The sequence below is a fragment of the Mesoplodon mirus genome (assembly GCF_964341445.2).
Source record: "Mesoplodon mirus genome assembly, chromosome: 5".
NCBI lineage: Eukaryota > Metazoa > Chordata > Mammalia > Artiodactyla > Ziphiidae > Mesoplodon > Mesoplodon mirus.
The window spans coordinates 114,769,934-114,796,727 of record NC_138980.1 but is presented as its reverse complement, the minus strand read 5'-3'; the positions used below and the strand labels follow the sequence as shown (position 1 = coordinate 114,796,727).

General features: G+C 36.3%; 1 protein-coding gene across 2 annotated transcripts in view; it reads left to right on the top strand.

Annotated features, from left to right (window-relative positions):
• The first annotated feature begins 211 nt into the window (after positions 1-211).
• Positions 212-26,794, top strand: part of RASA1 (RAS p21 protein activator 1) — a 109,211-nt gene continuing 82,628 nt past the window's right edge. For both annotated transcript variants that reach the window (XM_082624070.1, XM_082624071.1), the window contains exon 1: positions 212-1,311. In XM_082624070.1, the coding sequence (XP_082480196.1) occupies positions 791-1,311 (521 nt within the window). In that variant the 5' untranslated portion in view covers positions 212-790. The remainder of the gene's footprint in view (positions 1,312-26,794) is intronic.

Sequence of the window (26,794 nt, the reverse complement as noted above, 5' to 3'; positions counted from 1 at the left end):
CCACGCGCTCCAACCGGAGCGGGACAGCGAGCGCGGCCGCGCACCGCGCGTCCCCGCCGCTTCCTTCCCTCCCGACTCTTCCTTTTCCTTCTCCAGGCCCAGCCCCCCAACCCCCGCGCCGGGAAGGCGCCTGCGCAGAAGCTGCCCTCTCCCTCCTCCTCCCTCGCCCTTCCTTCCCTCTGCTCCTCCTCCCGTGCCCCGCCTTCCTTTCTCTCTCGTCGATTTCACTGAGCGTTCCAGGTTGCGAGCAGTTCAGTCCGTTTCCCCACTACCCCGCCCCCCTTCCTCTTTTCTCCCCACCCCTCGCGTCTCAGCCCCGTGGAGGATGAAGCGGCTGCAGTGGCCCCAGCCCCAGCAGCGGCACCGGCGGTGGCTGCGGTGGGGGTGGCCGGAACTGGGGTGGTGAAGAAGCGGTGGCGGCGGCGGCCGTGGCGGTGGCCGAAGCCGCTTCCCCTGTGCTTCCCTTCCTCTTGAGTGCAGCCAGGAAGTTTTTCGCTTCTGTGCATGTGTGTGTGCGTGAGTGTGGGTGTGTAAGGTGAAGATTTGGGCGGCGTTTGTGCAGGCGTTGGGTTTTTTGCCCACTTCTCTTCCCGTAACCCGGGTAGCTCCCGAGCCTGGGCTGTGGCCCGAAGAGGGGGCGCGGCGGCGGGCTCTCTCCTTTTGTTGTTGTTTCCTCCGCCTGGGGAGCTGAAGAGGGGACGCGCCTGGGTGCGGCGGCTCGGAGCCCGGGCCTGGTGGCCCCCGGGGCTCCCGGGCGGGCAGGGTAGGGCAGAGTAGAGCGGGCTTCAACATGATGGCGGCCGAGGCCGGCAGTGAGGAGGGCGGCCCGGTCACCGCCGGGGCAGCAGGAGGCGGCGGGGCCGCGGGCTCCAGTGCCTATCCGGCAGTGTGCCGGGTGAAGATACCCGCCGCCCTGTCTGTGGCAGCCGCCCCCTTTCCTGGGCTGGCGGAGGCTGGAGTGGCAGGGACTCTGGGTGGCGGCGGAGCCGCTTTGGGGTCAGGGTTCCTGGGACCCGGGTCTGTGGCGGGGGCACTGGGGGGAGCCGGACTGTCAGGGGGAGGTGCTGCTGCTGGCGTGGCTGGTGCTGCCGCCGCCGGACCTGGCGGGGAGATGGCTCTCACCAAGGGGACCACTTCGTTGCCTGCTGAGACCTTTGGGGCAGGCGGCGGATTCCCTCCTTTGCCGCCTCCTCCTCAGCTGCCCCCTTTGGGCGCGGGCCTGGGAACAGTGGACGAAGGTGACTCTCTGGATGGACCAGAATACGAGGAGGAAGAGGTGGCCATCCCGCTGACCGCTCCGCCAACTAACCAGTAAGTCAAAACCGGTGTTTTGGGGGAAGCTGACTCCTGGAAAGAAGTGGGAAAACATGCCTCGTTCTTTCAGCTGTTACTCGTTGTGAAAAGTTTTGAAGCTTATGGTTCTGTGCATAGGGATTTAATTTGATCACTCATCTTCCCTACAGGCACACTCCCTGGCGGCTTGGTATATTTACTGCTCCTCTGGGAAGATGTAAAGTTTTAAAGATGGGAAGCATGGGAAAATGTGTATCCAGTGAGAACCGGATATAGTTCTGCCCCTTCCAAATTGAGGTGGCGTCCTGGGATTCAGCTGAGCTTGCAGCTACCAAGGCAGTCGTAGTCTATATTAACCTGGTTGTGTTCCCTGTTGAAGCTAGATGACCAGTGAGAAGCTTGGAATACAAGCATTTAAATGAGTATTGTGTTAATATCATTCGAAACATGCATTGGTCAGAATGCTTTGTTTTTGTTGCACTGCAAATCCCAGCTTCTGCCTGTTGAAAGCATTGAGATGCAGAGAAGTCTTTGGATCACTTTTGAAAACGTGGGTCAGCGAGAAAGGAAAGGAGTTCTGTTAATTACAGGTGTGGTTAAGGGCTCATACTCCAACAATATTTGTAACTTGTGCCGTAGAATTCCCATTTATTAATATTAGTGTAATTCTTCTATAAGTTGAAGCTTTCTAAGCACAATATTGGAGCAAAACAAAATTAATAGTGTGCTTCCCTTCAACACTTTGTTGGTGGCAAATACAGTATTCTATTTGAAAATTAATTTTGACAGTCTGCTGCGGAATATATATGACAAATGACTTTTCTATATATAGTACCTCCCCCTTGTTCTCTTCATAAGTGAACTAAGGTATGTATTTGTAAAGCTGGACCTTGATGAGAGGAAAATGTTGATAGGAAGAGGTAATAGTAGGTAAAACTTGCTTTATAGATCCCTCATATCTGTCTTAATTTTCCTTTAGAATGTTGACAACCTTGGTGAGTATCAGAAGAAGAAAGATTTGGTTTCTGTGTTGACAATCACTCTAGACAATTACAGGTTTTTTTGTTTTTTCGTGGTTTTTTTTTTCGTTTTTTTTTTTTTTTTTTGATAATCTTCTTTGGAAGATTTAAAAAGGACTTAACGAATTAGGACATTTTTGACTTAGGCTACATCTTTTGTTGGAAAAGTAAAGTTAGTCTTACTTAGGTCAGCCATGGTATAGGGGTGTTGTATTCCTTTTATATTATTCATTGTGAGTTCAATTTTTTGGTCTGATTTTATACCAACTTATCGTTTCACATCTGTGTATTGCAGACTTTTCTGAAGGTGTTCTGAGAGTGTTAAAAATTTAAAATATACTGCACTGTTTAAACACCTTCAAGCCTTTTTGAAAAAATCACTTAAGTATTAAGGTTCCTGTGGTTACGATAAAGTGCAACTTTTCATTACGAACGAATATAGTCTTATGCCAGTTATTAACTAAATTGAATTAGGCATATTTAGTATATTGCAGTTTTAAATATTTTTAAAGATAGAATTTATTTTGTAGAGCAGTTTTAGCTTCACAGCACAATTGAGCAGAAAACACGTAGTGTTCCCATTAAATATTTAATAATAAACATGAGTGAGTATATAGGAAAAATTATGTTTCTGAGAAGTCCATTTGAGATTTTCATCATTATTGTTTGTATTTGGGAATAAAAATATTATTTGTGTGACTGTCTATATGAGAATTGTACCTGTTCTAAAAGGTATCCTCCATTTCTAGTATGTTTTTTAAATTTGCCACTGAGAAGTACAAATTTCCCTCTTTTCTTTATCTTAGATATCAACCCAAAGTCACTGGAGGCAATACAGTGTAGTGGTTAAGCGTGCAAATTCTGAAGTTAGACAAGATTTGGGTTGGAATCCTGACTCTGCTACTTACTAGCTGTGTGATCTTGGAAAGGTCAGTTTCCCCATCTGTAAAATGGGGACAATAATGGTGTCTCCCTCATATGGTTGTGTTTTTTTTTTTTTTTTTTTTTTTTTTTTTTTTTTGCGGTGCGCGGGCCAATCACTGTTGTGGCCTCTCCCGTTGCGGAGCACAGACGCGCAGGCTCAGCGGCCATGGCTCACGGGCCCAGCCGCTCCGCGGCATGTGGGATCTTCCCGGACCGGGGCACGAACCCATGTCCCCTGCATTAGCAGGCGGACTCTCAACCACTGCGCCACCAGGGAAGCCCCATATGGTCGTTTTTAAGGTTAATGAGAACCCCCTGAACATATTCAGCACAGTACCTGGCACATAGTAAGTGTTCAATAAATTAGTAGTCTCCCCAAATAATAATATGTAATTTTATTGTCATTAAATTGCCTACTAATTCTATTGCTATAGGAACTCCCTTACTAATAACTATTTGAGAGAATGTTTTGAACTCTGAAGGCCTGTCTACCATGATTGATTATATCAAAAAGTTTATTTTAAATTCATAAAGCTTCTAGCAGGCTAAGCAGGTTTAGAGATGGAATTCAAGTGTTTTCTATAAATTCCTATTTTTAAATAAAAGGAAAAGCCTTAACGACTTTGTTAAATTATGTCAAATCTTTCATAAAAGTATTGAAGAAATGCTTTTGGACTAATATATGATTACTAGTGACTGGTCACCTTAGTTGTTGATAGCATGATATTAAGGAGGTTCAGGTCATAGGATCGAGTCCACAGTGGTTTGTTAGATAGACCAGGGTTCCCTGGTCATGGAGTTCAACCATGTGTCCAGCTGGTTCAGTGCTGTTGGTCACAAGAGAGTCAAGTGACAATATGTAGACAGACCAGTGCAAATATAATAACACTATTAGTATTTTGTACCTTGTCTTTCTGTGTGCATGGTGAATCATTAGTCTCATGTTTATTACTGAGCATTTTCATTAGTTGGGTTAAGGCCAGAAAAGTTTGTATAATTGTAACTATTACATGTATTTGAATATTCTTTTTTTTTTTGCAAATTTTGAGGAAAAAATTGTAAAAAGAAAAAAAATTCTTCCCATATATTTTTATGCTATAAAAGGTTCTGTATCTAAAACTGCTAACAAAGTTTTTTTTTCAATACAGGTACTCCCTGTATTGTTATGTAGCTGCTTTTCATGGTCCTTGTTATTTCTTTCTCTTTTCCCCAGGGGTGAGGGGTGATAGGAAAGGAGAATAGTTCCCTTAGTCCACCATCAATTATGTATAGAGATTTTTAACTCTGAGCCTGCAGTAGCAGGAGGCTCTTGGGCTGAATACAACTGACAGATATATATTGCTTGCTCGTAGTGTATTTGGAGCATTTAGTGATTACTTGCCACCATTTAAGAATAGGAAAACTTCATGTTTAAGATAAGAAGTCTCGATTTCTAGCATCACTTGAGAACTCAGAGGAGTTGGCTTTACCTGGTTGCTGTTCCTGCTTAAGAATAGATTTCTAGAGCTGAGTAGTGATTGCCCCATTTAGGTGAATTCTGAGCTCTACAGTTAACTGTGGTTTCTACCAGGCCTGTTTTGCCTTTGATGTTATTTGCCTGGCATCTGGCTTAACTAGATCTTACCCTGGACCTAAAACGCAGGCTTTCTCAAGCCTGAAAGTTGAAGAAAAAAGAAATAAGGAATGTAAATAATACCTTTCTTTTCCTTAAGAATCATCTTACTGTTTCTACAAAAATAAAATCATTCTTAAGTCAAATAATTGTTAAATGTTAGTACTAAGACATGTAGCATTCATTAACTTTGTCACCGATTGCATTGTAACTCTGGGTGAGTCATTATTTCTTAATAAAAATGGGGGTGAGAATTGAAGAGATTCGTTATGGACAAAGTGGTTTCTGACCAGGACCAGATATTTTTGCTATATGAGTAGTAGAGCAATGTAGTAGGAGCTTAATTTAAGGGATACAACAATGAGTAAGATACCCCTTTTCTTAATGAGTCTCTCTTCCCGGAGAGTTTTAGATCTAGTAGAAAGTTAAGTAACCAATTACTGTCATTCAGGTTAGCTTAAGATAAATATCATGAGTGAAGTATGAGCAAAGGGTCATGGGGGTTAAAAGAATAAGATATTTATATAATTAGGATCAGTAAAGTCTTAGAGGAAAAGTAGCAGGTATGTTTTCAATGCTGCTTAATTTATTCTGAACAAGAGGTACTTGGTTCCTATGCCCTTTGCCTAAAGATTCTGTCAGGTAAAAAAATTACAAATTAATGAGTATAAACTTTTGACCTTTAGTGAGGAGTCTGTCCTACTGAACTCTTAATTATTTACCTGTGGTCTGGGGTAGGTTGAAGGGGGTGCCTATAGTTACTGAGAATACACAGCACTACCAAAGACTTGAATTGGTCTGGATCATTGATTAGCCACTCTAGGGAAACCAGGCAAACATTATTGACAGAGCCAAAAAAAAAAAAAAAGACCCAAAAGCCAAAACAACAGCAACAAAAAAACCTGACAGGGCTAAGTTAGGAAGAAGAAGGGGAAAATAAAGAGGTCTTTTGGTTGCTTTGCTCCCTATCTCTTTACTAGCCATTAGGGAAATGAGGGAATGCCTTTAAGAGCAGCTCAAATACTCCAAACAGTACCTCGGTGGGGGCAGGTGATGGAACTTAGAGTGATTATTGTCAGGTATTACTGATGACATTTCTTGGTTGCTTACTACCTAACAGGAACTGTTCTAATTGGTTTACATGTGTTCTTATAGTTGCCTATTGCTTCACTCCAAAACTTAGTTGCTGAAACATTTATTTGCTCTTGATTATAAAATTTGGGCAGGGCTTGTTGGGGACTGCTCCATGTTTCACCTGTTGGCTATAATGTCCAAGGTATCTTTTTAACTCATAAGTCTGGTACCTCAGCTGGGATGGCTGGAACAGCTGGTGGATAGCTGGGCATCTGTGTGTGTATGTATCTGTATCCATGTCTCCCCCAACCCCAACTTCTCCATTTCATTAGCTTGAACTTCTCCACAGCATGGCAGATGTGTTCCATGAGGGAGCATTCCCAGAGGATAGGCCTCACCATGCCAACACTTATTAAGCCTCTCTGTTCTTCATGTTTGCTAACGTTCCAATGGCCAATGCTAATCACGTGAGTCAGTCTAGATTTAGTGTGGGAGTGGGCTATAAAAGGGCACCAATACTAGAAGGTGAGATTTCTTGGGGGCATCAGAGTAACTGCCTACTGCATATATTATTCATTTACAAACAAATATTAGATAATATTAGAATACTAGTGGTTAGGGAGAGCGTGGGAGAAAGGGCAAGTACTTTGAAGTTTTTCCCTTAGGGTCTACATGGTAAATTGTCTTTCATCGAATGGTCCAAACATCCCCACAATATATTTTGCTTCTGACCACCATTATCTTAATTTTAAACAAAAGGTACTGAATATGGATGTTGGTTATGGCTCATTGTTTGAATATGCCAATGAATGTATGGTAGGTGTGTTATCTTGAAATCACCTGCAGTATATTTCAGTTGTGGGCTAAATAAAAAATAGTTGTTATCAGGTAAAATTTATGGATAACTTCTCCATATGTCTAATCACATCTCAATGGGATTTGGAGTATGCTTTTAGGTGTTCCAGTGATTACATGATTTTGTGAGTAAAACAATGAACATTGTGGGGGACAGAAAGAAATATAAAAGAAAGTACAATGTAGCTGGACAATAAGGCATTAATGATATAGAAATAAGATGATAAAATTAATCTACGGACACATTGTACTAATTTTTCAAATTAGAGGATAGTTTTGGAAGAGTTGAAAGAATGAGAGTGTATGAAAGTGATTTTGAAATTTTATACTGTAATTCTTTTACTAAAGTTTTATAGAAAGTTTAATTAGCTTTTGTAGCATCAGTATTTGATGTTATAGTAGTCCCCCCTTATCCACGTCTTCACTTTCCACGATTTCAGTTGCTCTCGGTTGACCATGGCTTAAAAATATTAAGCGGAAAATTCCAGAAATAAGCAATTTATGAGTTTTAAGAATTGTACACCTTTCAGAGTAGTGTGATGAAATCCTGCTCCATCCCACCCAGGCATGAATCATACCTTTGTCCAACGTATCCTGCCATCACTTAGTGGTCCTACCTTGGTCGTCAGATTGACTGTTTGCACTATCACAGTGCTTGTGTTCAAGTAAGCCTTATTTTACTTAATAATGGCCCCAAAGCGGAAGAGTAGTGATGTTGGCAATTCGGATATTCCAGAGAAGCTGTAAAGTGCTTACTTTAAGTGAAAAGGTGAAAGTTTCCTACTTAATAGGGGATGAAAAAAATCATATGCAGAGATTAATAAGATCTACAGTAAGAACGAATCTTCTATCTGTGAAATTGTGAAGGAAAAAGAAATTCATGATAGTTTTGCTGTTGCACCTCAAACTGCAAAAGTTATGACCACAGTGTGTGATAGTGCTTAGTTGAGATGGAAAAGGCGTTACATTTTACAGAAAGATATTTTGAGAGAGACTACATTCGTGTAATGTTTATTACAGTATATTGTTCTAATTGTTCTATTTTATTATAGAACATATAATAAATGTTATTGTTATTGTTGTTAATCTCTTACTGTGCCTAATTTATAAATAGGTATCTATATATGGGGAAAATAGAGTATGTATGGGATTCGGTACTAATTTGAGGTTTCAGCCATGCCTGGGAGTCTTGGAATGTATCCCCTGAGGATAAGAGAAGACTACTGTGTAATCAGGAGAGTGATATGCATAGATACATAGTATTTTAGTGAAAGAGGAAACTCTTTCATTGACCATTGCAGAAGCAGACTCTGATAGAGTGGCTTGCTTAATGTCAAAGAGCTAGGTGGATCTGGGAGAGAATCCAGTTCCCATGATTTTTCAGATATGTTTAGATTTGAGTAATATTTAATTAATTTTTGTGGGGGAGGAAGTGGAAAGGCAGAGGCCCATTACTGAGTATCATTTACTATATTCTAGGCACTTTACATAGGTTATCTCATTTAATTCTCATAACTATACAGTGAGAATAGATATTATCCACATTTTGTTTTTGTTGAGAAAACTGGTAGAACTGGAATTCTAATGCAAATACTCTACTTGTTCCATTCCAGTGCATATAATACACACATATATACGTGCACCCATACAAAACTTAATATACTCCAGGACTGGCTAGTCATTGGGTGTTGGACTGAATTATATCTCTCCAAAATTCATAGGTTGAAGCCCTAACCCCCCGTGTGACGGTGTATGGAGTTAGGACCTTTAAGGTGGTAATTAAGGTTAAATGAGGTCATAAAGGTGGATCCATAATTCTATAGGACTGGTGTTCTCATATGAAGAGGAGGAGACAAATGGGAGCACATGTGAACAGAGAAAAGGCCATATGAGTTCACAGTGAGAAGGTAGCTATCTATATGTAAGCCAAGGAGAGATGCCTCACTTAGAAACCAGCTCTGTTGGCACCTTAATCTTGGACTCAGCCTCCAGAACTGTGAGAAAATAAATTTCTGTTGTTGAAGCCATCTAGTATATGGAATTTTGTTTTGATATCCTGAGTTGACTGATACACTGTGTAAACCTGCATCTTTAAAAATGGCTTTGGAGGATTTGGAGCAGATTAAATGCTCATTTACTACTTGAGAAACAGGGTCTTCATTCTTTTATTTCCTATTTTTCACCGTAGGAAAGAAAAACTTTCCTTATACTTTAGCTTCATTCTTCATGAGTTCGTGACTAAACATATCCTCTTTTGGCTATACTTGTGTTGAAAGTTGGAAAGCATTTAAATGCATGTCTGATTATTATAGTGTAAAAAGATCCTACACAAGACCATGGGTGGTAGCTGTAGAAAACCTATGGGTGAGACATTACTCCAGCAGATTTTCTGTATTCACTCTGTGTCCATTGTTGTAACATTCAGTGTTACTTTTAAAATTCTTTTCTTTTATGTATCTGTCTCTAGCTAAGGGAAAGACCTAGAGATATCCCTCTCAATTCTTTTAAGTCTTCTTTGTAGGTATAGCCCACTACACTGGGTTCACAGTTAAGATACTTGTATGATAGTAGAACCATACTTCTCTTCCATCCATGTCTATCTACCTAAATATTGATTTATCTCTCAGATTTTCCAATTAAACTTCTTATTTTGAGGTAATTGTAGATTCATATTTAGTTGTAAGAAATAATACAGAGATGTTTCCTTCCCCTATTTTTCCAGATATATGGCAATATCTCGTGATTTCACAACTAGGAATCAATTTCATTGATATAGTTCATTTATTCAGATTTCACCAGTTCTACATACACTGTGTGTGTGTGTGTGTGTGTGTGTGTGTGTGTGTGTGGTGTTTATTTAAATCTATGCAGTTTTTTTGTTTGTTTGTTTTTGCGGTACGCGGGCCTCTCACTGCTGTGGCCTCTCCTGTTGCGGAGCACAGGCTCCAGACGCGCAGGCTCACCGGCCATGGCTCACGGGCCCAGCCGCTCCGTGGCATGTGGAATCCTCCCGGACCGGGGCCCGAACCCGCGTCCCCTGCATCGGCAGGCGGACTCTCAACCACTGTGCCACCAGGGAAGCCCAAATCTATGCAGTTTTATCACATGGGTAGATTTGTGTAATCATCACCACAGTAAAGATACAGAACAATTTCATTACTCCCAGGATCCCTTGTGTTTGCCTTTTATAACTAGACCCACCTTTCTCCATCTTTAACCCCTGGCAACCACTAATCTGTTCTTCATTTTGTCATTTCCAAAAGATTATATAAATGGACTCATACAGCTTGTAACCTTTTTTTTTTTTTTGTCAACATCTTTACTGGAGTATAATTGCTTTACATTGTTGTTAGTTGCCGCTGTATAACAAAGTGAATCAGCTGTACATATACATATATCCCCACATCCCCTCCCTGTTGTGTCTCCCTCCCACCCTCCCTATCCACCCCTCTAGGTGGTCACAAAGCACTGAGCTGATCTCCCTGTGCTATGCAGCTGCTTCCCACTAGCTATCTATTTTACATTTGGTAGTGTATATATGTCCATGCCACTCTCTCACTTCATCCCAGCTTACCCTTCCCCCTCCCCATGTCCTCAAGTCCATTCTCTATGTCTGCGTCTTTATTCCTGTCCTGCCCCTAGGTGCTTCAGAACCATTTTTTTTTTTTTTAGATTCCATACATACATGTGTTAGCATACAGTATTTGTTTTTCTTTTTCTGACCGACTTCACTCTGTGTGACAGTCTCTAGGTCCATCCACCTCACTACAAATAATTCAATTTCATTTCTTTTTTATGGCCAAGTAATATTCCATTGTATATATGTGCCGCATCTTCTTTATCCATTCATCTGTCGATGGAGACTTAGGTTGCTTCCATGTCCTGGTTATTATAAATAGTTCATACAGCATGTAACCTTTTGGAATAGCATTTGTCACTGAACACAGTTCCCTCAAGATTTATTCAAGTTGTTGCTTGTATCAATACTTTGTACCTTTTTGTTGCTGAGTAGTATTCCATGGTATGGATATACTATAGTTTGTTTAATCATTCACTCATCAGAGAACATTTGGATAATTTCCAGTTTTAGATATTATGAAAAAAAGCTGCTATGAACCTTTGTGTTTATGTTTTTGTGTGAACATAAGTTTTCATTTCCATCAGATAAATGTCCAGGAGTGCAACTGCTGGATCGTGTGGTAATTGCATATTGAGTTTTATAAGAAACTGCCAATCTGTTTTCTAGAGTAGCTGTATCCTTTTACATTCTCACTAACAATTCATGAGTGATCCTGATTCCCTATGTCCTCACTACTAACCATTTTTTATTTTAGCAATTCTCATTGCCTAGTGATCACTAGATGCCTAGTGATATCTCATTGTGGTTTTGATATGCATTTTTCCTAATGATTGATGATATTGAAACTCTTTATGTGCTAATTTGCTATCTGTATATCCTCTTGTGTGAAATGTCTGTTCATCTCTTTTGCCCATTTTCCAATAAGATTGTTTGTTTATTATTGAGTTTTAAGAGTTCTTTATGTATTCTAAATATTAGTCCTTTATCTGATAATGTGGTTTGCAAATATTTTCTCCTATTCTGTAGCTTGTCTTTTTCTCCTTTTAACAGGGTCTTTCACAGAGCAAAAGTTTTTAATTTTTATGAGGCTTAAGTTATTAATATTTTCTTCTATAGGTTGTGCTTTTAGAGGCAAGTCTAAGAACTCTTTGCCTAGCCTGGATCACAAAGATTTTCTCCTATGATTGTTTCCAAATGTTTTGTATTTTTATGTTTTACAGTTAAGTCCATGATCCATTTTGATTTCTTTTTTATAAAAGGTATGGTTTAGATTGAGGTTCATATTTTTGCCCAGGAATATCCGATTACTCTAACGCCATTTGTTGAAAAGGCAAATATCTTTCTTCCATTGAATTGCTTTTGCACTTCCATAAAAAATTAATTGGGCATATATGTGTGGGTTTACTTCTGGGTTCTTTATTGTATTCTGTTGGTCTGTATGTCTCCATTTTCTGATATCACACCTTGATAACCATAACTACATAGTAAGCCTTAATATTGGGTAGAGTGATTCCCTTTTCAATATGTTTTTAGCTATTCTAAGACATGTCTTTATGTATAAATTTTAGAACAAGCTTGTCCATGTCTACAAAAACTTTGTTGAAATTTCATAGGAATTGCATTAAACCTATAGATCAGTTTTGGGAGAACTGACATCTTTACTATATTGACATGGTATGTTTCCATTTATTTAGTTCTTCTTTGATTGCTTTAATCAGCATTTTGTAATTTTTAGTATATCAATCCTGTATGCCTATTGTTTAATTTGTACTTTGTTTTGTTTTGTTTTGGAGCAATTTTGTAAATGTTATTATGTTTTTAAGTTTCCACATGTTTCTTGTTAGTATATAGAAATGCTGATTGATTTTTGTATGTTGGTCTTATATCTTGTGACCTTGCTAAACTTATCTTTTAGTTCTAAGAGACTTTTTACAGATTCCTTGGGATTTTCTACATAGACAATCATGTCTACTGCAAATAGGGGCCGTTTTTTTCTGTCTTTCTGATCTGTATGACTTTTATTTCTTTTTCTTGTCATATTGCAGTGGCTAGAACTTATAGTACTATATTGAATGAGAGTGGTGAGAGCAGACATCCTTGCTTTGTTCCTTGTCTTAGGTGGAAAGCATTTAAATGTGTTTTACCATTAAATATGATGTTAACTGTAGCTGTTTTGGGGGGAGAGTGGATAGATACTCTTTATCAAGTTGAGGTTAATCACCTCTCTTCCTAGTTTACTGTGAGTTTTTACCATGAATGGGTGCTGGATATTTTCAAATTCTTTTTTCTTGGTCAATTTATAGGATCATATGATATTTTCCTTAGCATGTTGAGATGGTAGCTTACACTGATTTTTTTAATGTTGAACCAGCCTTGCATAGCTGGAATAAATCTCAGTAGGTTATAGTGTATAATGTTTTTCAAGAATTGCTGAAACTCATGTTTTTGATGTGTTGAGAGTGTTTGTGTCTAAGTTCATGAGAGATATTGGTCTGTAGTTTTCTTGTGATATCTTTGTCTTGTTTCACTATTTGAATAATACTGGCCTCATAATACGGGGTAGGACATGTTCCCTACTCTTCTGTTCTTTGGAAGAGTTTGTGAAGTATTGGTATTAATATTTGGTAGAATTCTCTAGTGAAAACATCTCAGTCTGGGATTTATTTTTTTTGGAGATTTTAAATTATGAATTCATTTTAAATAGTTATATGGTTATACATCTTATTTATATTATTTTGGTTGGTTTTTGGTAGTAAGTGGGTTCATTTCTTCTAATTTGTCTAACATAGCAGAATAAACTTGTTTGCATTATTACCTAGTTACCTTTTTGATGGCTGTAGAATAGTTAGTGATATTCTCTTTTATTCTTGATACTTGAATTTCTGTCTTAACTCTGTTTTGTTTTGTCAGTCTTGTTAAAGCGTTATCATTTCTATTAATTTTTTCAAAGGGTTAGCTTTTTGTTTCATTGATTTTTTTCTTTATGGCCTTGTTTTCAATTTCATTGATTTTTGCTCTTATTTTTATTGTTCTTTTTTTCTGATTGCTTTGCATTTATTTTGTTCTTGTTTTTCTAGTTTCTTGAGGAAGGAATTTAAGATTATTGATTTGAGACTTTCCCTGTTTCCTAGAGTAAGCATTTAATGCTATACTTTTCCCTCTTAACACTTCTTTAGCCATATTCTGCATCTTTTGATATGTTACCTTTTCATTTTCACTCAGTTCTGTTTCTTTTTTTAACTTTACATTGAGACTTATGTTTTGACTCATGAATTATTTGAAGTGTGTTGTTTCATTTCCAAGTGTTTTAAGATTTACCAGTTGTCTTTCTGTTATTGATTTTTTGTTAGAGTCCATTATGGTCAGAGAACATACCCTTATGATTTCAGTACTTTTAAATTTGTTGAAGTTTTTTTTATAGTCTGGGATTTGGATATGGTCTATCTTGGTGAATGTTCCATGGATGCTTGAAAAAAATGTGTATTTGGCTGTTCTTTGGTGGAATGTTCTATATATGTCAATTAGATTCTTCTGTTTGATTGTTTTGTTTAGAACTTTTAAATCTTTCCTCATTTTCTGTTTAGTATTTCTGTGAGTTTCTGAGATAGGAGTCTTAAAATTCCCACTATAATTTTGAATTTATGTATTTTTTCTTTCAGCTCTATCAGTTTTTGCTTCATGTATTTTGGAGCTCTGTTGTTTGGGTGTACACATTTAGGATTGTTATGTATTTCTGGTGGATAGATCCTTTTATCATTATTTAATGTCTCTATCAATTTTGTCTCGTCTCTAGCAATTGTCTTTGCTCTAAAGTCTATCTAATATTAATATAGCAACTCCTGCTTTTATTTTGTTTACATGTACATTTTTACATCATTTTACTTTCAATGTGTCTTATTTTAAGTGATCTAATTATAGAGAGCTTATAGTTGGGTCTTTTTTTTTTAGTTCATGCTGTTAATCTGTCTTTACTTGGTGTATTAAATATTTATGTTTACAGTAATTATTGATATTTTAGGGTTTAAGTCTGCCATTTTACTTTTTGTTTTCTGCTTGTTCTCTTTCTCAATTCTCTTTTTCTCTTTTCTTGCTTTCCTATGGGTTACTCAAACATTTGTTAGGATTTCATCCTGACGTATTTATAGTGTTTTTTCAATATATCACTTTGTAGATACTAGAATAACATATGTAATTTACCACAGTCTATGGGTATAAGCATTTTATCAATTCAAGTGAAGTGGGGAAACTATTCTTCCACTTAGATCCCTTTACCTTCCCACTTTGTAAATATTGTTCTCTTGACTATTTCTTCTACATACATTGGACAGCTTTTCAGATGGTGTTAATATTTTTGTTAGTGTGGTAAAATATAATGACATAAAACTTATTTTAATCATTTTTAGGTGTATAGTTCTGTGGTATAAAGTACATTCACATTGTTGTTCAACCATTATCACCATCTTTCTCCAGAACTTTTCCATCTTCCCCAGCTAAAACTGTACCCATTATACACTAACTTTCCAATCCCCTTTTTCTCAGCCCCTGGCAACCACCATTTTACTTTCTGTTTCTATGAATTTGACTACTCTAGGTACCTCACATAAATGGAATCATAGAATATTTTCCTTTTGTAACTGACTTGTTTCACTTAGCATGTCTTTAAGGTTCATCTGTGTTGTAGCATTTGTCAGAACTTGTTTCTAAAGTCTGAATACCATTCTAGCCTTATCGCACATTTTGTTTATCCATTTATCTGTTTGTGGGCGCTTGGGTTGCTTCCACTTTTTGGATATTGTGAATAATGCTGCTTGAACATAGTGTATAAATATCTGTTTTAGTCACTGCTTTCATTTTGGGAATAGGAATTTTGGGGTCATAGGGTATTTCTGTGTTTAAGTTTTTGAGGAATTGCCATATCATTTTCGATAGCAGCTATACCATTTTATAGTCTCATTAGCAATGTATGAGGATTCTAACTGCTCCATATCCTCACCATCACTTGTATTTTCTTTTTTTTTTTCTTTGTTTGTTTTTTGGATTTTTTTGAGATGAAATAGCTATCCTGATGGGTGTGAAATGGTTTCTCATTGTGGTTTTGACTTGCATTTTCCTAATGAATAGTGATATTGAGCATCTTTTCATGTACTTATTGTCCTTTTTTCTATCTTCATTGTAGAAATGTCTCTTTTCAAGTCCTTTGCCCATTTTAAAATCAGGTTTGTTTTTGTTAAGTTGTAGGAGTTCTTTATATATTCTGGATATCAGTCCCTTTGCAGGTAAATTGTTTGCAAATATTTTCTCCTGTTCTAAGGGATTGCTTTTTCACTCTTTTGATATGCAGAGGTTTTTAATTTTGATGAACTCCAGTTTTTTATGCTTGTATAATTTTTATTCCATTCATCTGTTATGGTTTTAAAACCTCTTGAGTAGAAAGGTAGTCTATTGCATTTACCCATATTTTTGCTTTTCGCATTGTGCTTTCTTCTTTCCTGATGTTCCAAGAGTCCTTGTTTTATCAATTGAAGAACTTCCATAGGCATTCTTGAAGGATACATCTGGTAGTGACAATTTCTTTTAGTTTTCCTTTGTCTGCTGTGTCTTTATTTCCCCTTCATTCCTGAAAGATAATTTTGTCAGATACAGAATTCATGGTTAACAGTTCTTTTCTTTAAGCACTTGAAAAATTTTTTGTTACTTTCTTCTGACCTTTGTGGTTTCAGATTAGAAAACTGCTGTCATTTGAGTTGGTGTTCCCTATAGGTAATGCGTCCTTTCGATGTGGTTGCTTTCAGGTTTTTCTTTGTCTTTGGTTTCAGATATGTATGTGAAGGTGTAACTTCTGTGGGTTTACCTGTTTGTGGTTTGCTCACTTTAATCTGTAGCTTTACATCTTTCTCCAAATTTGGAAGTTTTCAGCCATTTGTTGAATACTCTTCAACTCTACTCTTTTTCTCTTCTTTTCATGGGGCTCAAAATGATATGGATCTAGATCTTTCATTATTTCCCCATCCATCTACGAGACCTTGTTGTTTTCAGTGATTTTTCTCTTTTTTGTTCATATTGGGTAAATTCTGTTGATCTGTCCTCAAGTTCACTTATTCTGTTCTCCATAATTCCTACTATTGAGCCCATCTAATAAGTTTTTGGTTTTCTTTCTCATTGTAGTTTTCAGCTCTGTAATTTCTTTTTGGTTGTTTTTTTTATAATTTCTATTTCTTGGGTTGAATTTTGTCTGTTTCAAGAGAATTTGTAATTGATTGATGGAAAATTTTTATGATGGCTGCTTTACAATCTTTGTCATATAATTCCAATGTCGGATTCATATCAGTGTTGGCATCTGTTAATTGTCTTTTTCTCATTCAAGTAGTGATTTTTTTTGGTTCTTAGCATGATGGATGATTTTTGATTGTATGTTGGACATTTTGTCTTCCATGTAATGTTTTTAAAATCAGTTTGTTCCGTATTTATGATTTTTTTTTTTTTTAAAGTTGGCTGCACTGGGTCTTAGTTGCAGCACGCAGGATCGTTTTTCTGTTACGGCATGTGGGCTGTTTAGTTGCAGCATGTGGGCTCTATTAGTTGTGGCATGCAGGATCTAGTTCCCTGACCAGGGATTGAACCCGGGCCCTGTGCATTGGGAGCGCAGAGTCTTAGCCACTGGAACCCCACCAGGGAACTCCCCCCATAAGTATGATTAATATATATTTACTGTAGAAAATTTGGGGACTATTGAGAAATACAAAGAAAAAAATCACTTTTCTATTGCCAAAGATAGTTCCTGTTATGAATAATACATAACATTTATCTGAAAGGAAATATGTACAGGTATGCTTTGGAGGTATTATATTGCAAGTTCCATTTCAGACTACCACAATAAAGTGAACATCACAATAAAGCAAGTCACAGGAATTTTTTTGATATACTATTAAATTAATTTTAATTTATCCATATTAAAATTATGTTTATGGTGGTGGGATGAATTGGGAGATTGGGATTGACATATATACACTAATATGTATAAAATAGATAACTAATAAGAACCTGCTGTATAAAAAATAAAGTAAAATTCAAAAAAAAGGTACAGAAAATTATATATGAATTCAGAGAATACATGTGATCATTAAAAAAAATTATGTTTACACTGAACTATAGTGTCTGTTAAGACTGCAATAGCATTATGTCTAAAAAATGCACATACCTTAATTAAAAATACTTTATTGCTAAAAAATAATTAACCATTATCTGAACCTTTAGCAAGTCATAGTAGTAACATCAAAGATCACTGATTACAGATCACCATAACAAATCAGTAATAATGAAAAAGTTTGAAATATTGTGAGAATTACCAAAATGTGACACAGAGACACAAAGTGAGCAAATGCTGTTGGAAAGATGGACTTGCTCCATGCAGGGTTACCACAAACCGTCAATATGTAAAAAAACAATTATTTGCAAAGGACAATAAAGTAAAGCACAATAAAATGAGATATGCCTGTGTATATCCCCATCCCCTCAAATATAATTGTAGCTAACACTTTCACAGATGAGGAAATTGAGGTAAGGAGAGTTTTAGGTAACTTTCCCAGATCACAAAACTACCAAATGATTCAAACGCAAACTTTTGATTCCTGGGTTTATGCGTTTAACCACTGTGGTACAGTCTCTCTTGTTCTGTTTTTTTTCTTTCTCCCCCCATACCACTTCAGAAAAATTGTTTCAATAGGAGAATGAACTTACTTTGGAAGGGATAATCAATAGGTTAACAGCCCTCTAAAAGGCATTTTGAATAGTGTTTATTTTAAGTAGTTCAATATATATGTCTATAGATACTTGAATGTGTTTATATACATATATATACACATATGTGTGTGTGTGTGTGTGTATATACACACATGCATTTTGGAAGATTATCTTAGGTAATAGAGAAAGGAGTTTTGATACCTCTTGTTAGGCATCCACTTGGGAATATTTAAATAAATGAATACCTCCTTCCATTTGAATGGGAAGCAATAACAGGCTTTTTTTTCTTTTTACAGGCTTTTATGTTCCTTGAAAAGAAAGTTGTGTTTTTGTTTTTGTTTTAAGTAAATCATTGTTAGCTTCCTTACTCATTTATTGAGGAACAAATTGTGTAGAAATTCTTCCATGCATTATTTCACTTAGGTGACTATAAGGTCACCCATCACATGTATGTAGTGAGCTTGGTTGTTTATCCATATCAGCGAGTTTTAGGGTAGCTGTCTAAGAATGGATTTAGGGGAAATTCCTAATTATTGGGTTAAATAGTGACTGTATGAGGGCTTAGGAATAACTCACTACCTTTTAGTTTCTACGTAAGAAAACTAATCCAGTTATCTAAAGTGCAATTGCTACTTTATGTATTTACTTATGGGACACAGCAATGGTAGGATGATGGTAAGAGAAATTAAATATCAAGAGAAATTAAATCTTCAGCAATTCTTTGGAATCCTATTAGAATTCTCTACATTTGTCATTTCTGGCAACTAAAGATGAGTTAACGATGTGGTTTGATGTTTGCTTTTAGTCATTACATAAATTTGACTTTTCATGGAATTCAGGAAAAAGGAACACACTGACAGGGGCTGTATCCTCTAGTTAATAGTAGAATTCATGAATATTATCCTCAGAATATTTTCATCATGAAACCATTTTTGAAATAATTATAAAAGTGAATAGCATTTAAAATACCTAATCATTTTATTTGACACTGTTTTTTAGGGACCTATTCTGTGTAATTTGATAAAATAATATTTATCACTATAGAGTCAGAAATCATACAAAGTCTTAGAGTTCTGTGGAGAAATAGTACAATACGTTTTAATAAATTAGTATTAACTTTCATGGAAATAATATTATTTGCCTAGTGCACAGGGCCTGTGAATGAGTACAGTGGATGAGAGGTTGAAATGCAATAGCTAGCAGACATATCTTGATATGTTGTAAATGCCATGGTAAGGAAGGAGTCTGAGCATTGTCCTGTAGGCATGTGGAATCCATAGAATGCAATCTTTTTCTACTTTTCAAAACTTTTTTTTTTTAAGATTGCAGTCAATTTGTCCTTTTCTCCTTTCCCACTTCAATGTAATCATTTACTGTGATGGTTCTTTTCTACTTCCTAAATTGTTTTGGAATCTAACTTTTTAAAAATCTCCTGTGGCTTCAAACCCTCATTTTCTCTTTCCTTCTGTTGGGGAATTCATTAATTTTTCCCTGTCCCTGATCTCTCTCTTTGCCAATTAATAATTCATTTTGCAGTGGTTTTCAAAATTTTCTAATTTCATCCAAGTAAAAATTAAGAAATTTATTGTACATTGTGACAAAACTTGGGTGTGCGTAAATACAAAAAAACCCCAAAAATTGCATGAAAAATACCCTTTTTAATGACTACTTCTGATACATTTTGCTGTCTGTTTTTTTTTTTTTAACTCTGTTCTATTCTACTTAAAACAAAAACAAAAACATATTGGTGGAGAGTAACTAAATTGAATTTGAGACTCCCAGCAGTTTTCAAAACTGCTTTATATTACTGCTAGCATGATTTTTTAAATACAGACTTTATTGTACACTCTCTTGAGACCTTTCCGTGAGTCTCCATTGTCTAAGTGAGTAGTGGCTTTCAAACCTAATTTTGACCGTGACTCACCAAAAGAAATAGATTTTACATTTGTGACCCATCGCACACATATAAAAGAAACAAAGTTTAATGAAACAGTACTTACTCTTACTACCTGGGATACACTCTATTTATTGTTCTTTTCTATTTCACTTCATTAGAAAAAAGAGAACAAAACTGATTGTGACCTACTAAATTGATTTCTTGACCCAATGGCTTGAGACCTGCAGGTTGAGATAAGAAAATTAAAGCTTTATTATGACATATAATGCCATTTTACACTGTTCTCCAATATTTAATTTTTAATCAATACTATGCTGTTTATTCCTTAAACTTGCCATGGTATTTTCTATTACTCCATTTACTATTCTGTCTGGGGTGCCCTCTCTCTTCCTTGATTGTGTGACAAACTTTGTTCATTCTTCTGAATTTAGCTGAGACGTTACTGAAGGTGGTGGAGAATGACAAAAATAAAAGCTTCTCAAGAAATGATGACAGGGATCTCATCAGTCAAACTCGGGAAGAAATGTTTTCTTAGAGAAGTAAACCACAATATCTCAAATTAATGTGGTGACTTAAAGATGCTTTCTGTTTAGAAAGATCTGACAGTAACAAGTTGGTGGTATTGACATATTTAAAGAATGGGGATTATAGCAAGTGACATAGTCATATTGGACTCATAGAAAATGGAGCCTTATTCAGGGTAAGTGTGTCAGTGATCATCTAAGTTCAAGGCAGTGGGAGCCGAAGGATGAAACCTCTTTGTTTCTGGTGCAGTGTTTTTTTTTTTTTAATTTTTTAAAAAATGTTTTCATTCTATATATGAATTATATATATCCTTTGTGCAGATTTCGTGCTCAGTAAGCAACCTCCCCCTACAATTTTTTAAGTTGAAAAATCTGCAGAAAAGTTATAAGAAAAGTGTACCGAGTAACTATATATCCTTTACCTTGACAGTTTGCCACATTTCGTTTAGCCTTTTACCTTTATACATCCACATATTGTATATTATTTTTACTAAACTGTGAGTTACTTGCAGAGATAATGTCACTTTCCTCTTAAATACCTTATCTTATATATCCTAAGAATAAGGGCAATAGCTCACATAGTCAACTATAATGAATTAAACACTAACATAGTATTCATATTCAGATATCTTCAGTTATTCCTGTAATGTCCTATATATCTGTTTTTTTTTGTTTGTTTAATTCCATTTAATTGCTATATCTCTTTAGTCTCCTTTAACCTAGAACAGTCCCATCAACTTCTTTTCCTTCCATGATATTGACCTTTTTTAAGAGTCTAGGACAGTTGTTTTGTAGGATATATCTCTATTTGTATTTGTCTGATTGCTTCCTCATAATTAGATTCAGGTTAACCATTCTTGGCAGGAATACTCCATTGGTTCTTGGTACATCATGTCCAGGGCATATGATGTCAGTTGTCTTATTGATGATGTATATAAGTTTGAACTTGGTTTAGGTAGATTCTACCATATTTTGCTATTGAAAGGTAATTAATAAATAATAAGTACCCAGGGGTTTTAGTATTCATTGATGATTTTTACCTGAATCAGTTATTACTCTGTTGTAATGGTATGGTAAAATGGTGATTATTATTTTTTCCTATTTATCATTCCTTTGAAATTTATTAGTTAGCATTCTTCATTACACAACCTTATAATTATAATTTGGCTTCCCACTTAACAGGCTTTCAGGGGGAAAGTAAGCTGGGAAAAGATGTGTGAAGACATTTTTTGTTGTTGTTAATAGAAAAATTGTTATTTTGGTTTCTGTATTAGTCACTTGTGAGCTTTGTTAGGATGGATCAACAGCCTCGAATCCAGTCTACTGTTGAAACTTGACTAATTTGAATTTGAGTAGCAGATCCTGGAGAAGTCACCTTGGCTATTGCTACTCTATGAGTCTCTTGGCATCTAGCACCTTACCCTTTTGTTTCAGTGTTTTACAGTGATCTTTTCAAAATAATAAGGGCTGGGAGGATGCATATCAGAAAAGGTGTTGGATTTAATATTAAAGGTGATGGGTAATTAACAGGAATGCTATTTGGATATTAGAAAATAGTAAATGCTTGTAGATAGGCTTAAAGGAGTATTTTTTTTTTCCAACTCAGTTTTTTTTAAGTGAATAAACTTTATTATTTTTTTACAGTAATTTAAAGTTCAAGGAAAAATTGAACAAAAAGTACAGAGAGTTATGATATATCCCCTGTCCCCACACATGTACAACTTCCCCCACTATCAGCATTCCATACCACACTGGTACATTTGTTACACTCGATGAACCTACATTGACACATCCTTATCACTCAAAGTTCATGGTTTACATTAGGATTCACTGTTGGTGTTGTACATTTTATGGTTTTTGACAAATGTAAATGACGTGTGTCCACCACTGTAGTAACACAGGGAATAATTTCATTGCTTGTTCTGTCTGTTCATCCCTCCCCAACCCCCCTCAATCCTTGGCAATCTTTCATACTATCTCCATAGTTTTGCCTTTTCTGGAAGGTCATATAGTTGGAATCCTACAGTATGTAGCCTTTTCATCTTGGTTTTGTATACTTAGTAATATATATTTAAGGTTCCTGTATGTCTTTTCATTGCTTGGTAGCTCATCTCTTTTTAGTGCTGAATATTTTTGCATTGTCTGGATATACTTCATTTTATTTATCCCTTCACCTACTGAAGGACATCTGGGTTGCTTCCATGTTTTGGCAGTTACCAATAAAGCTGCTATAAACATCCGTGGGCAGGTTTTTGTATGGACATAAGTTTTCAATTCATTTGACTAAATACCAAAGAGTGTAATTGCTGGGTTATGTGGTAAAGGGTATGTTTAGTTTTTGGAAACCCTGAACCTGCCCTCCAAAGTGGCTGTACCATTTTGCATTCCCACTATCAGTGAATGAAAGTTCCTGTTACTCCCCATTCAGGCCAGCATTTGTGTTGTCAACATTCTAGATTTTGGCCATTCTAATAGTTGTCAGTCCTTTGGTAAATGTCTTTTGCAAATATTTTCTCTTACTCTGTGGCTTGCCTTTTCATTCTGTTGACATTGTCTTTCACAGGTCAGATATTTTGAATTTTAATGAAGTTTAGCTTACCTATTATTTTAATGCCTTTGGTGTTGTATCTTGAAAGTCATCACAATACCCACGCTCATTTAGATTTTCATCTATGTTATCTTCCAGGAGTTTTATAGTATTGTGCTTTACATTTAGGTCTGTGATCCGTTTTGAGTTGATTTTTGTGAAGGACGTAAAATCAGCCCAGATTCCTTTATCTTATTTTATTTTTTTTTGGCATTTGAATGTTCAGTTGTTCTAGCACCATTTGTTGAAAAGACTATCTTTCCTCTATTATATTGCCTTTGTTCCTTTGTCCAAGATCAGTTTGCCTATATTTATGTGAGTCTGGTACTGGGTTTTCTGTTTGTTTTCCATTAATCTGTTTGTTTATTCTTTCACCAATACCACTCTGTTTTGATTACTGTGGCTTTGTAGTAAATCTTGAAGTCAAATAATGTCAGTCCTCTGACTTTGTTTTTCTCTTTCAATATTGAGTTGGCTATTCTGGGTCTTTTGTCTCTCCATATAAACTGTATTTTACTTTATTTTTTTTTTTGTGGTACACGGGCCTCTCACTGTTGTGGCCTCTCCCGTTGCAGAGCACAGGTGGCTCCAGACGCGCAGGCTCAGCGGCCATGGCTCACGGGCCCAGCCGCTCCGCGGCATGTGGGATCTTCCCAGACCGGGGCATGAACCTGTGTCCCCTGCATCGGCAGGTGGACGCCCAACCACTGAGCCACCAGGGAAGCCCTCCATATAAACTTTAGAGTTAGTTTGTTGATAGCCATAAAATAACTTGCTGGGGTTTCTTTGTGTGTGTGTGGTACATGGGCCTCTCACTGTTGTGGCCTCTCCTATTGCAGAGCACAGGCTCCGGACATGCAGGCTCAGCAGCCACGGCTCATGGGCCCAGCCGCTCCATGGCATGTGGGGTCTTCCCGGACTGGGGCATGAACCCGTGTCCCTGCATTAGCAGGCGGACTCTCAACCACTGTGCCACCAGGGAAGCCCCTTGCTGGGGTTTTGATTGAGATTTCCTAGAATGTATACATCAAGTTAGGAAGAAATGACATCTTGACAATAGTGAGTCTACTTAACTATGGACATGGAATATCTCTCCATTTATTTAGTTCCTCCATGATTTTGTTCATCAGAGTTTTGTAGTTTTCCTCATATAGATCTTACACGTGTTCTGTTAGATTTATACCTGAGTATTTAATTTTTTGCTAATATAAATGGTAATGTGTTTTAAATTTAAAATTCCATTTGTTCATAGCTTGTATATAGGAAAGCTATATTTACCTTGTATCCTGAAATCTTGCTAAAATCTCTTATTAGTTCTAGCAGGTTTTTTGTTGATTGATTTGAATTTTCTTCATAGATAATCATGCCATATGTGAACAATGAGACAGTTTTCTTTCTTTCTTCCCAATTGTATGCCTCTTATTTCCTTTTCTTGTCTAATGCATTAAGACTTCCAGGACAATATTGAAAAGGAGTGGTGTGACAAGACATCCTTGGCTTGTTCCAAACTTAGTGAAAAACTTCAATTTTCTCACCATTAAGTGTGGTATCACCTGTAGGTTTTTTGTAAAGTTCTTTAAAGTTGTGAGATCTTTATCACGTAAAGGAAGTTCCTTTGTGTTTCTAGATATTTGAGCAATTTTCTCTTATCATTAGTGAGTGTTGGACTTTGTCAAATGTTTTTCCTGCATCTATATGCTCATATGATTTTTTCTTTAGTGTGTTGATGTAATGGATTACATTGATTAATTTCCAAATGTTGAACCAGCGTTGCATACTTGGGAAAAATCTCACTTCCCCATGGTGTATAATTATTTTAATGTATTGTTGGATTTGATTTACTAATATTTTGTTAAGGAGTTTTACATCTGTGTTCATGAGATATTGGTCTGTAGTTTTTTCTTGAAATGTCTTTGTCTGGTTTTGGTTTTAGGATAATGCTGGTCTCATGGAAACAGGAAGTATTCCCTCTACTGTCTTCTGGAAGAGATTGTAGAGAATTGGTATAATTTCTTTCTTAAATGTTTGATGTTTGGTAGAATTAATCAGTGAACCCATCTAGGTCTCATGCTTTCTGGTTTTGAAGGTTAGTAATTATTGACTCAGTTTCTTTAGTTGATATAGGCCTATTCATATCATCTATTTCTTCTTGTGTGAATTTTGGCAAATTGTGTTTTTCACGGAATTGATCCATTTGATCTAGGTTATCAAATTGTGGGTGTAGAGTTTTTCATAGTGTTCCTTTATTATCCTTTTAATGTCCAGGGAATCAGTCATGATGTCCTATCTTTAATTTCTGATATTAATAATCTGTGTCTTCTTTCCTTTTTTCTTAGCCTGGTTAGAGGTTTTTCAGCTTTATTGATCTTTTCAAAGAACCAGCTTTGGATTCATTGATTTTTCTCTATTGATTTCCTATTTTCAATTTCAAAAAACCTGAGTTTTGCTCTAATTTATATTATTTATTTTCTTCTTACTTTGGGTTTAATTTGCTCTTCTTTTTCTAGTTTCCTAACATGGAAGTTTAGATCATTTATTTTATATCTTTTCTAATTTATGTATTTAGTGCTATAAATTTCCTTCTAAGAACTGTTTATGCTACATCCTGCAAATTTAATGAGTTGTATTTTCATTTTCATTTAGTTAAAAATATTTTTAAATTTCTTGAGATTTCTTCTTTGATGCATGTGTTATTTAGAAGTGTGTTGTTCAGTCTCCAAGCATTTTGGAATTCTTGAGCTATCTTTCTGTTACTAATTCCTTTTTTAATCCCATTGTTGTATCATCTGTATTTAAATTTAAGATGTTTTTATGGCCCATAATATGGTCTGTCTTGGTGAATGTTCCATGTGGGCTTTGGGAAGAACATGTTAACTGCTGTTGGATGAAATAGTCTATAGATGTCAGTTATATCCAGTTGATTGATGGTGTTGTTGAGTGTAACTGTGTCCTGATTTTCTGCTTGCTGGGTCTGTCCATCTCTGATAGAGGATTGCTGAAGTCTCCAACTATAACTGTGAATTCATGTGTTTCACCTTGCTGTTCCATCAGTTTTTTCCTCACAAATTTTGCTGCTCTGTTGTTAGGCATGTACACACTAAGGATTGCTATGTCTTCTTGGAATATTGATCTCTGTATCATTATTTAATGCCCCTCTCTATTCTATCCTTAATAAATTTCCTTGCTCTGTAATCTGCTCTGTCTGAAAGTAATATAGCTACTCCAGATTTTTTTTTTTTTTTGATTAGTGTTAGCAAGGTATATTTTTCTGGATCTCTTTACTTTTTTTTCTTTTTTTAACACATATTTACCTAGTTACTTTTTTGGGGTGGGTGGGTAATAAGAAAGTTTAAGCTCTCCATCTCTATCTTTTTAACTTTTAGTCTTTATGTGTCTTTATATTTAAAGTTGGTTTCTTATAGGAAACATACAGTTGAGTCTTGCTCTTTGATCCACTCTGACAATCTCTGTCTTCTAATTGGTATGTTAGAAAATTGACTTTTAAAGTATTGATAATTATTACTATGATTAGATTAGTATCTACCATATTTGTTACTGTTTTCTATTTGTTGTCCTTGTTTTTGTTCTATTTATGTCTAACACATTTTTTTCCTGCCTTTTGTGGTTTCAATTGAGCATTTATATGATTCCATTTTCTCTCCTTTCTTAGCATGTCTGTCATAATTCTC